At 41.8% G+C, this 11,593-nt stretch overlaps 2 protein-coding genes and 1 long non-coding RNA gene across 3 annotated transcripts; all 3 read left to right on the forward strand.

The window, feature by feature from the left end:
• Positions 1-775: 775 nt before the first annotated feature.
• On the forward strand, positions 776-4,933 carry LOC122784905 (kelch-like protein 11). Its single transcript, XM_044050333.1, has 2 exons — positions 776-1,346; positions 1,719-4,933. The coding sequence occupies exons 1-2, from the start codon at positions 880-882 to the stop codon at positions 3,301-3,303; spliced, it is 2,052 nt and encodes a 683-aa protein (XP_043906268.1). The 5' UTR covers positions 776-879; the 3' UTR covers positions 3,304-4,933.
• A 622-nt stretch (positions 4,934-5,555) lies between these two features.
• Positions 5,556-9,278, forward strand: LOC122784906 (cytosolic 5'-nucleotidase 3-like). The gene is made up of 9 exons (XM_044050334.1): positions 5,556-5,855; positions 6,362-6,460; positions 6,554-6,623; positions 6,716-6,762; positions 7,411-7,496; positions 7,585-7,674; positions 7,773-7,935; positions 8,043-8,243; positions 8,768-9,278. The coding sequence occupies exons 1-9, from the start codon at positions 5,853-5,855 to the stop codon at positions 8,876-8,878; spliced, it is 870 nt and encodes a 289-aa protein (XP_043906269.1). The 5' UTR covers positions 5,556-5,852; the 3' UTR covers positions 8,879-9,278.
• A 465-nt stretch (positions 9,279-9,743) lies between these two features.
• LOC122784907 lies at positions 9,744-11,366 on the forward strand. Its single transcript, XR_006362229.1, has 2 exons — positions 9,744-10,625; positions 11,057-11,366. It is a non-coding gene; the product is annotated as an uncharacterized LOC122784907 (long non-coding RNA).
• The last annotated feature ends 227 nt before the right edge of the window (positions 11,367-11,593 follow it).

Here is an 11,593-nt window from a genome sequence, read left to right on the forward strand (position 1 = left end):
AATAAGATAATTTACTCTCTCATCATCCTCCTCTTTCTCACATATACTTCACACACATAGTGAAATTAGATTAAGATGATTCATTTTCTATGCACCGCAGTCAAAATTCCTCAGTTCCTCAAATCACATACTACTTGTGTACCACTGGGGGTACACGTACCTCAGTTTGAGAACCATGCTAGGCTTAATCAATATTGTGTGAATTTAGTATGTATTAGTTGATATTGAAAAGTCACACACTACAGTGTCAACACTTCAAAGTATGTGTTTGTTGATGAAATGATCAAAGGACATGTATAAATATATAAATGAAGAGTTTATCCGCGGTGTTTACAGTGAGACTGCGACGTCATAGGTGTCTTTACGTACTGCGCCTGTCACTGTCTGTCTGTGTTTACCAAGCTGAAGTTGGCTCCTTGTTCGTAGCGTTCAAAAAAATAACAACTCCCATGATTCCATTTGAAGACACTGTCCAAAAGAAGTAATAACGGAGTCAAAAAAAAAATTGTTTTTTTTTATAGTGGCAGTCTGTGTTAGTTAGGTAGTTTGAATCCGTAATGATGTATTATTAATTCATATTTAATTATTGACCATTTATTCTCCTATTTTTTCTTTTTATCCTTGACCAATTAAACATTTATTTCAATGTCAAAAATATTTACTAAAATCACTAAGATGTTGCATAAACATGCATATTGTGTGTGTATTTTTGAGACGTGTTGCCCTTTAAGTCGTGGCTGTGGCAACTACGAATAAGAAACGTACTTCGCAACCGCTCTCTGTTTTGACTCCATGAATGTGTGACTGCGTATGTCGCCTCCTTACCCCCACTGATTCACCGCGTTACCATTTCTGCTCCCCTCCAGCGCCGACAGCGCGATGGCAGCGGCGGCCCCCAATCCTGAGGACTCCAACAGGAGCAGCGGTAGCGGTGGTGGAACCGGCTCACCCAGCGGTCTGGCTGGAGACGGGGACGCGGAAGAGGCCGAGGACTTCACCTCTTCCTCGCATTGCTCGGAGCTGACTCGGCGGCAGAACGAGCAGAGGAAGCAGGGCTTGTTCTGCGACGTGACGTTGGCCTTCAGCAGCGGAGCGGCCACAGGCAACGTCCAGAGCTGCGAGTTTTCTGCCCACAGGTCCGTCCTGGCTGCAGCCACGGACTATTTCCCGCCCCTGCTGGGTGGACAGTTCTCCGAGTCCCTGTCCGGGAGGGTAGAGCTGAAGGAATGGAGCTCGGAGCTCGGGCCAGACCCGGAGACTGTGGAGAGTGTCATCCAGTACATGTACATCGGTGAAATACGCGTCAGTACCTGCAATGTACATGAGGTACTGGAGCTAGCTGACAGGTATGATGTGTGTTTTACTGTCACGTAACGTTTATTACTGTGTGATACAGTAACTTGGTTGGTGGTGATGTTTCATGACAGTTAGCATCCTGATGTTGGATCACTGCCTTCTGTACGATTTAGACAGCCATTCCTTATCTCTCTGTCTGTTTGACATCTGTAATCTTGACATATGTTATTTTAAATTTCTTTCAGATTTAGTCATCCATTTCCTGATTGCTTACTTCTAGTCAAAGCATGATGATGCATTATTATTCTGCTCCTCTGCGTGTAGACTGACCCTGCCCAACTTGTCCAAACAGGGAAGAATTATTTAATTGACAGGAGCCGTTCCTTGTTTCTGACATGTCGTACCATGTTTCTCCATATCAGGTTCCTCCTGCTGCAGCTGAAGGATTTCTGTGGCGAGTTCCTGAAGAAGAAACTAAGCTTGACCAACTGTGTGGCAGTGCACAGTCTAGCCCACATGTACACCCTGGATCAGCTGGCTCTACGGGCTGCAGACATGATCCGACGCAACTTTCACAAGGTTATCCAGGATGAGGAGTTCTACACGCTTCCCTTTCACCTGGTCCGTGACTGGCTTTCTGATGCAGAGATCACAGTGGACTCTGAGGAGGTGCTATTTGAGGCAGTAGTGAAGTGGGTGCAGAAGAACCCGGAGGAGCGAGGTCGCTATTTTGAGGAGCTGTTTCGTCTCCTGAGACTTCCCCAAATCAAGCCCACCTACCTGACCAGGGTGGTGAAAAATGAGAGTCTGGTGGCTGCCAATGAGGCTTGTCTCCGGCTGGTGTCGGAGGCAGTGGAAGGCCATGCTATTCGTTTTGAAAACCTAAAATCCGCAGATATGGAGCTCTGGTCTTCCCACCTGGCGTCCTTTCAGCCTCGTTTTGGCCAGAACATGGACGTTATCATGGTAGTTGGCGGAGTGTCAGAAGGGGGGGACTACCTGAGCGAGTGCGTTGGCTACTTCATTTACGAGGACCGCTGGGTCAACCTGCCGCATATTCACAACCACCTGGACGGCCACGCCATTGCTACCACAGAGTCCCACATCTATGTAGCTGGCTCTATGGAACCAGGGTTTGCTAAGACAGTGGAGCGTTACAACCCCAACCGCAACACCTGGGAGCAGGTGAGCAACTTAACCACACGCAAGCATTCCTTTGGCCTCACCTGCATTAAGGATATCCTGTACAGCATTGGTGGCCATGGAAACTTCAGTCCAGGTTTCAAAGACGTCAGTGTTTACGAACCTGAGCAAGACAAGTGGCACAATCTGGAGTCTGCCCCCAAAATCTTGCGAGATGTGAAGGCCGTGAGTGTGGAGGACCGCTATGTTTACGTCACGGCTCGCACACCTGTCGATACGGATAATGAGGATGGACTGAAGACAGTTACCACCCGTTATGACACAGAGAGTCGCCAGTGGCAAGACGTTGACTCCCTCCCACTTATTGACAACTACTGCATCTTTCAAATGGCCGTGGCGTCCACTAACTTCTACCACACGGCCTCCTGCTGCCCCAAAAGCTACACAGTGCGGGATGAGGTTGCCAAGCAGAAGATCAGTGTGCGCATCTCTGATGAGATCTTGGAGAGTCTGCCACCAGAGGTCACCAGCATTGAAGGTGCAGCCATTTGCCACTTTGATGAAGACGTCTTCATCATCGGAGGTTGGAAGAACAGTGATGATGTGGACAAGCAATACCGTAAGGAGGCTTATCGCTACTGTGCTGAGAGGAAGCGCTGGATGCTGCTGCCGCCCATGCCTCAGCCTCGGTGCCGAGCCACCGCCTGCCACGTCCGTATTCCGTACCGCTTCCTTTATGGCTGTCAGCGCTACCCAATGCCCCAGAATTTGGCCCGTCAGCGAGATCGCATGCAGCAAATGCAGCAGCTTCACCGGCGCACCCTCACCCTGCGCCGGCAGCTTCAGTCACAGATAGAGTGTTAAACTGATGTCTACTCCAGCCAAGAAGACTTGTGGCTCTATCTGAAGATTCACTGCAAACCACCATGCCCTTGCAAACATCACCATTTTGTACATAACACGTTGCAGTGGGTCTTGTGCTGCGCTCACACTTCATTTCATTAACCTTAACTCTGTGCCATCTGCTCTCATACGATTGTGTGTTTATGGCTGATTTGTGGAAAGCCATGTGTAATATGGACAGGTACGTGGTGCTCTGTGACGGAGGACACGGCAGATGTAAACATGTGAATAAGAGTGTTATAAACTGTAAGAGCCAACTACAAAATATCCTTTTGTCAAGTATGTTGGTGTAGATCCTGTTTAATAGTATAAAGCTGTATATGTATACATTTATATGGATATTTTACATTCCTTATTGTATGCCCGTGATGAAACTAATAACGGCATTCCTGAATCCAGTCCAACTTGCTTAATGAAATCTCATTCCACTGTAACACTGTGACAATCTCTTCATGCAACATCCGTCTTACTTACATTATAGTTGCTCTATTAGAATGGCACTGCTCGTTGCTGTGCGGCCTCTATAATTTAAAATGACTTGATTCAGAGAGGCTATTATTCTTGGAGTGCTGTAGAGTAGTTTGCTTTTAGATTGCAGTTCATCTTCGGTAGCTTTACAGAGTATATTTCTGTGACTTTTGTTGCTCTCGTAACTCTTTAAAAGTAGAAATGTTTCTCCAGAGTTCAGAAGAGGTGAAATGATGAGAGAACTGCAATATTCAACAGGAAAAAAAAAATATGTCAACTTACCTGAATGCAATATCATTTCATTTAGCACCAGTCGTTAACAATGGCTTAAACATTCCTTTCTTTTGCACTTTGCCAGTCTGGTTATTGGTGTCTTAGCATTAATTTGAAGAAAGGTACATGGAATATGTGTATATGAGTGTGTGCGATTTGCGTTTGCAGGGTGTTGTCACTCTGCAATGAATGGCAATTAAACTCTGGAATGGAATTGAATGAATGGTAATTGTTTTTTAAAGTCTTACAGAGGCGTGGGGATTAAAGCTGCACTTTGACTTTGCCTGTGTATTTGTTTCATATCAGACAAGGTGATTGTATTTTGGAAATCTTACAGCCAGTAAGTTTTGAGGAAAAAAGAAAAAATACACTTGCAAATTTGTTTCCCCAAATTAAATGTTTTGTAAAATATTGTGTTCTTGTACTTCAATGCCAGCTTGGTGTATGTTAGAGATCTGCTATGTTCTGCTCTGTGGTCTCTCTCCACCCTCGCCCCAACTTATAGCAGAGCGCACTCAGAGTTCAGAAATAATATTCATTTAATGACCAACACAAGCAGCACTAAAACTCTTCAGTGGATTAAGCTATGTAATTTAATTTGCATGTGATATTTTGACATTGTGTCCCTAATATTGGATGTAACAAATGCTAATGTCATCATTTGCAATTAAAGTTGTTTTCTAAGGCTGTGCATATCACTAATTATGTCTCAGTTGGCCTTACCTGATAAGAAATTGTTTCCAGCCACAACCCTGTGATAGAAGAAGATCCTCAGTTCTAGCTTTTGAAGCTTCGGTGGTATTGACTTGCACTGATCAGCTACAATAATAAAATCTGTTCCCAGTTTTGATGTAGCTGTTATTTGCATTTTTTTTTTACTTGGTCAAGCTATGAAACTAAATAAGTTCACACATTATATCAGTCAAATAGCTATTTCAGCTTTGTTTTGCTTCTGTGTGTCTACCTTTTATGTTCGTTGTACTTAATCCATTTATGATTTCTAAATTACCCATCTTCCTTCTCATATTATTTCATGGAGAAGAAAACCAGTCAAGTGGAAAAAAAGCCAAACTCTGTGGGAAACAAAGACTGTTCAGGAGGGGTGGTTTGCATAATTTCAAAATAAAAGTGTCTGCGTTTATATGGACTTATATATATAGTTCTCAATAAGTATTTATGTTGCTAAATTAATTTATTACAAAAAAACATACAGACATAACTTATTATAACTTCATATCGAATAGTTTGCCGCATGTGGTCCTCGAGCCGCAAGTTTGATACCTCTGCTGCAGACCGTGGATGTTCTTATGCTGACATTAAGTGGGAACCTTATTTTAGTGCCCTTGCCTCGGGGGAAGATTGCGCACCATCCCACATGCAGTTACGCAGATGATGATGGTGCCTTCAAGTGTTGCTCTAAAGGTCGTAATTGCCAAAAGCTCACAAAACGGAAGCTGCAAGTTTTTTATGCCAGTCAGGAACACATCATATCTGCATATGTTTAGGTTACACCATGTGGAAAGCTTACGCGCATATATCTTTCATAAATTCACTCCTCTAAATTTCGTTTTGAATGATTATGCAACGATTTATTTTGCAACTGACGTGTGGCGCCTAAACGTCACTGAACGGGTGTACCGGAAGGCAGCAGAACCGCTTCGATTAATCGATCCAGTAGATGCGGCTCAGAGACAACATCAGCGCAGCAAAGACTGAAAACTAAAGCTACCTCCTCTTTGTTGAATCATTCCCCACGCATCTCAAGAAAAATGGTAATCTTTTCGGCAAAGTTTCGGTTTTACCAGGGGTTTGCGAGCACCCAAAATGCACCCTACACGAACGTGTTTATTCGCTAGCTAGGCTGGATTGACTCGCTAACACTGATTATTTGTCTTTGTTAGCCAGCGGTACATTGCCAGTAACTAAGTGCTGTGAATCACAGAATACATTGATTTATTAGTACTATGAGTACTTTAAGAGTTGTCATTGTTCTGGCAGTTGAGCATGTTTAGTGGTCATACCGGTAGGGCGAGTAGGTTAGCTATGGCCTGGTAGCTAACGCTCGTTCGTCCTCAATCATTAATTTTATCAATTATTTTTTATTTTTTATTTTTTTACAATAATCAAAATGATATTGTGAATTGCAATCATTTTGGTCAGGAAAACTACAGTATGACAGGGAGTTTTCATATCATCCCATGCTTATATGCTGCTGTGTATAAATCACTGTCTTTGTTTTTCTCATCACACATCAATGGTACACATTTTCTCCACTTAGATCCCAGAGTTGTCCAACCCCTCGGTGTGTATGAGGGACCCTCAGAGGGTGCAGGAGATTCTACAGTCCATGATGAAAGCTGGCTCCAATACTGTGCAGGTACTGCCCGCTCACAGACTGCTCTCACTAACAGTCAGCACATACTTAATAAAAATATTCATATTTACTATGTATGTTCTTTTCTCAAACTAGGTGATCTCAGATTTCGACATGACCCTAACCAGGTTTATGTACAATGGCAAAAGGTGCCCTACGTGCCACAGTAAGTCAAGCTGTGGTTTGGGGGTTGTCATGCAATACAAAGATTGGTTTGGGCTAAACGTTGTTTCATGCGTGTGTGTATTTTATTTGCAGATATTCTTGACAACAGCAGACTTATCTCTGACGATGGCAAAGTGGAGGTAAGCAGAAGGCTTAAGTGTGAAAGCAGATTGTCAGTGACTGTGTTAACATGGCAGCAATATAACTATAGATTAACTAAAACAAGACAAAGTCTAAATAAGGCACTGTCCTCCTTTTTTATTGTTTGACATGCAAGCAATAATCAAACTATAACAAGGAGTATTCTGGTTTAAGACACATTATGTTGACAGATGTGTTTGTCTTAATTAAAATTATAGCTAGAATGCTATAATTTGAATTGGAGTTTGCATAGCAGTGGTTTTACTTTACTTTTTATTATTGAGCTGGAACACTGTTAAATGTTAATAATGTGCTGGAGCTGGTGAATACATACAGTACAATTCAAACGTTTGCACAGTACTGTACATCAAACAGTCTAACTTGTAGCTATGTTTGACAACTCATTTATTTATTTATTTACAAAGTCACTCACATGTAGCCTGCCTGCCCTCCAGTGGGTGATAATAGGAATATAAACATGTGACCATACCACCCAAAATCTCAAGGGTCAAATTGGATAACATTATTCCTGAAATGCACCAAAATAATTTTTCTTTGTAAAGTGACAACAAACTGAAACGTCTTCCTCATGTTTAAATAAAGTATATTAGTCATGTTTTTGCTGAATATTGTTGTGTCTCTTGTAGCTCAAGGAGCTGCTTGACACTTACTACCCCATAGAAATCGATACTTCACGGCCAGTCGAGGAGAAGTTGCCCCTTATGGTGGAGTGGTGAGTAACTAATTAATCCGCTGTTTGAAGAATGTATATTCTGTGTTGAGATGTGTCGACATAACTGTTCTGCTTTTGTCTCGGACAGGTGGACTAAAGCCCATGAACTGCTGGTACAGCAAGCGATTAGGAAAGACATGCTGACCACAGCAGTACGAGAGTCTGAAGCCAAGCTGAGGTAAGAAACCTGCCTCTTCAATGGACCAGAAAATCTATTTTTAAAGTTGACACATTACATTTTGGTTCTTCAACTGCAATGTCTGTTATTTTTTACAGAGAGGGCTTCCAGCTCTTCTTTGACCACCTGCATGAGCACAGCATCCCTCTGCTCATCTTTTCTGCTGGAATAGGGGACATTCTGGAGGAGGTGATTCAGCAGGCCGGAGTATTTCACCCCAATGTCAAAGTCTTCTCCAACTACATGGACTTTGATGAGAGCGTGAGTAGCACCATGACAAGTCCAAACAACTGACATTAGAATGACACCATCCCTACAGCAGTGCCATAGCTTCAGATAATGGACAATGTCTTGGTCTGCTTTCACAGGGAGTATTGCGTGCCTTCAAGGGAGAGCTGATCCACGTTTATAACAAAAGAGAAGGTGCGATCCTCAACACTGGCCATTTCCAGGAGTTGCGCACACGGCCTAATGTCTTACTGATGGGGGACTCTCTGGGGGATTTGAACATGGCGGACGGCGTGCATGACATGGAGAACATCCTCAAGATTGGGTTCCTCAACGACAAGGTAAATTAGAAGGTGCTCCAAGAGCATATACCTCTGCCATCAGTAAATGTCAGATCATTTTCTGGTTCTCCTGATAATAATGTCTGTATTGTTAAGATACTCACAAAAAGCTAAAAAAAAGAAAAACCCACACCATATCTCTGCTATTATTCTTCCTCTTCTAATAACAATAATAATAATAGTAATGGTAATTTGATTGGATCAATTTAATAATCAATAAATCCAGGGCAATTCTGTTCAGCAGTCCGCCAAGAACTGTACAGGCTCCAATGCATACACCCGTACATACATACATATAATGTCCGGCAGGCTGTCCACAGAGTGGTGTAATGCTGCCCTCCACAGTTCAAAGTTCATAATCACAGTTTTTTTTAGTTCTTTTCATCCTCTCATCTCCTTAGTCTCATCATCTACGCTCTAACTCATTTTAGTAATTGTTGCATAAACACTCAGCAGACATAATCTAGGCTGCAACACTTACAATACTCATACACTTCTGTTTGTTCGTTGGTTTGTTTTTCCAGGTTGAGGAGAGGAAGCAGTCATACCTGGACTTATATGACATTGTGCTGATAAAAGATGAAACCCTGGAAGTCCCTAACGCTGTACTGCTCTACCTCACTGGCAACAAGTGAGCTGAGAACTGAGTGTTTGTGCTACACTGGCCGTTGGGCACCTGGTGCCACATGAAGGTTATTTTTCCCCCCATATGATTGGAGTGTTTTTAAGATTTACATACTTTTTCTGAATGAGGATTTTATATTCACTGCTGCAGCTCACAAAGAACACACCACACATTTATATTCTTGTCCATTTCATTTTTTTTTATTGTTGCACTTCTTTGGACCATACTGTATGTAAACTTGAGGAAGCCACATTTGCACTGACTTCCTTCTGTGCATCATGTTGGCTGTATGTATGTGTAGTGGTGTAGTGATTTTTTGATTTGTTTGAGGGATTGGTTTTGTCGGACAGTTCTGATTTTCACAAGTCATGTAATGATAAAGGGAAGTAAATGACAAAATTGGAATATTACAGCGATTGTTACCTGAATCCAGATGATTTCAAATGTTTTATGCTTGGTCTCAGCTGGGTGAATACTGGGTCTTTCAGTACTGCTGCTGCAAGGCATTCCAGTGAGAATTCACTAGAGTTCTCAGTATAATGCATTGCAGAGCAAGCATCTATTGTAATCCTATATGTTTATTATGTAAAATAATCACAAAAATCTCTAAACAAACTCTTTTCCTGCCCACAATTTCCAACCTACACATAAAAATGTTGCTATGGTTGTTTAACCCTTTGTGTTTTCATTTTCATATGACTTGCATTTTTTCTTAAAATCACCTAAGAGTACAGCTAGTTCTGGTCAAAGCTCCCAAATTAAATCTGCTTTGGAGTTTCTTAAAGATCAAAACGAATAATACATAAAAAAAGGGGAACATTTTTTTATTGATTTTAAAACTGTAATTTCTCCGTCAATTCACACCCTTTTTTCACAAATTTAAATGTGGGAGCTGCAGACAGCCTCCTGACGCTCACAAACCAAAGATTTTATCTCTATCAGTACAGCCAATATGACCAGCAGAGGTGGTCAAAGGCTTGTTTGACCTGTTTTCAAGATGACTGCAGCACATATTGTGAAGGGGGACATGAGTTCCAGCAGCATTATGGAGTATCTGGAAACGCATTGGACTCCATGATGGTCTTTTGGCCTGTACTGTTGTCAGAAACAACTTCTCTCTAGTAAATAGAATTTCTTAAAGATCACACTTCTTCCTGAACAGAGACTTGAATTAATAGTCTGATGCTGTACTGACTGAGCTACCCAGACTTCGACGGGTGTGTTTCATGGACACAAAATTCGCCTGGTGGACAAATTCTACAGACGAAAATTGGTGACAGAATATTCATGAATGGGATGTATTTAGACATCCCTCTAGGAGATTTAGACTGGAGAAACCATCACTCAACAGAGGAGGTGGACTAAGACACCAACTATTAGCCACCTAAAATTCTGTCCTGACTCTCTTCAAAAAAAGAATCAACAAGCAGCAAACGCATTACTAAGTTCATTTAGTAAGATGTCCAAAATGAGTAGTGTGTAAACTTCTCTCCACTGTAAGATTAGAACTAATAACCTCAGAGATACATCTTCTGGTGGACTGAGATACTTGTCTTCATTCTCTTACTCTGAATTTCTTGGTTTCTCATCTTGGTCAGAGTTTTTCAAAAATTCAATCGTTGAATTACGATGACAAACTGTTTGATCCTTCATCAGTTAACTTATTTCATGTGATCCTCTGTCCCTGTTGGGAGCATCACCAGCGCTGAAGACAGGGACGTCGCATCACTAAAAACATGGTTCAAGTCCCACTGAAGGTATGTGTCTATAAATAGGTGTGTGTCTGTCTGGGTCTTTCAAAAACAACTAAAATGTGAAAAAAAAGTCATAGGTTAATATGTCGTCCATAATGTGATAAAAAAGTAATAGGTTAGTATGTTGTCCAAAATGTGATAAAAAGGTCATAAGTTAGTATGTCATTCAAAATGTGACCAAAAAGTCATAGATTAGATTAATGTCATCCAAAATGTGACAAAAAGTCACACATTGTCCAAAAAAAGACAAAAAAGTCATACTTCAGTTTGTCGTCTAAAATGTGACAAAACAGTCATACCGTCATGGCAGCCCCTCCTTCTCCTCTGTTCGATGTCTGTTTTCCTGTGTCTGTCTGTTCTTTCTGTCTCCCCCCCCTTTGTTCCTGTGTGATTTTTTTGAGAAATAGCTAATTTTTTTGCCTACCTTTGCTCAGGTCCAAGTCACCCATTTTATTCGCTTGCCTGCTTGCCTGCTTGCCTGCCTGCCGTTCCTGCCTGCTTCATGCTCATACTCGCAACATTGCCTACCTGTTTGCGTACATGCATGACTGTCGCCTGTCTCAGCCGTGAGTTCTTTGTCCCATGAAAAAACCTCCTAGTTGGACATGGGTCTGCCATTACACATGGGGACACCAAACAAAGAGAGACTGACTCACTTGCGACCTTCACCAATCCATGTAAGATTACCGGATTCTCCAGCACATTAATTCACCGTGTCACAAATAAATATTGACTTAAACTACATTACTGAGTTCTGTGTCTTGCATTTGGGTCTGGTCCCTGTTGTTACCAAAACACATGACTTAGTATGTCGTCCAAAATGTGAAAAAAAGTCAGGTTAGTATGTTGTCCAAAATGTGATTAAAAGGTCATAGGTTAGTATGTCTTCCAAAATGTGACAAAAAGTCATAGTTTAGTATGTCATCCAAAATGTGATTAAAAGGTCATAGGTTAGTATGTCGTCCAAAATG

The sequence above is a fragment of the Solea senegalensis genome, linkage group LG19 (assembly GCF_019176455.1).
Source record: "Solea senegalensis isolate Sse05_10M linkage group LG19, IFAPA_SoseM_1, whole genome shotgun sequence".
NCBI lineage: Eukaryota > Metazoa > Chordata > Actinopteri > Pleuronectiformes > Soleidae > Solea > Solea senegalensis.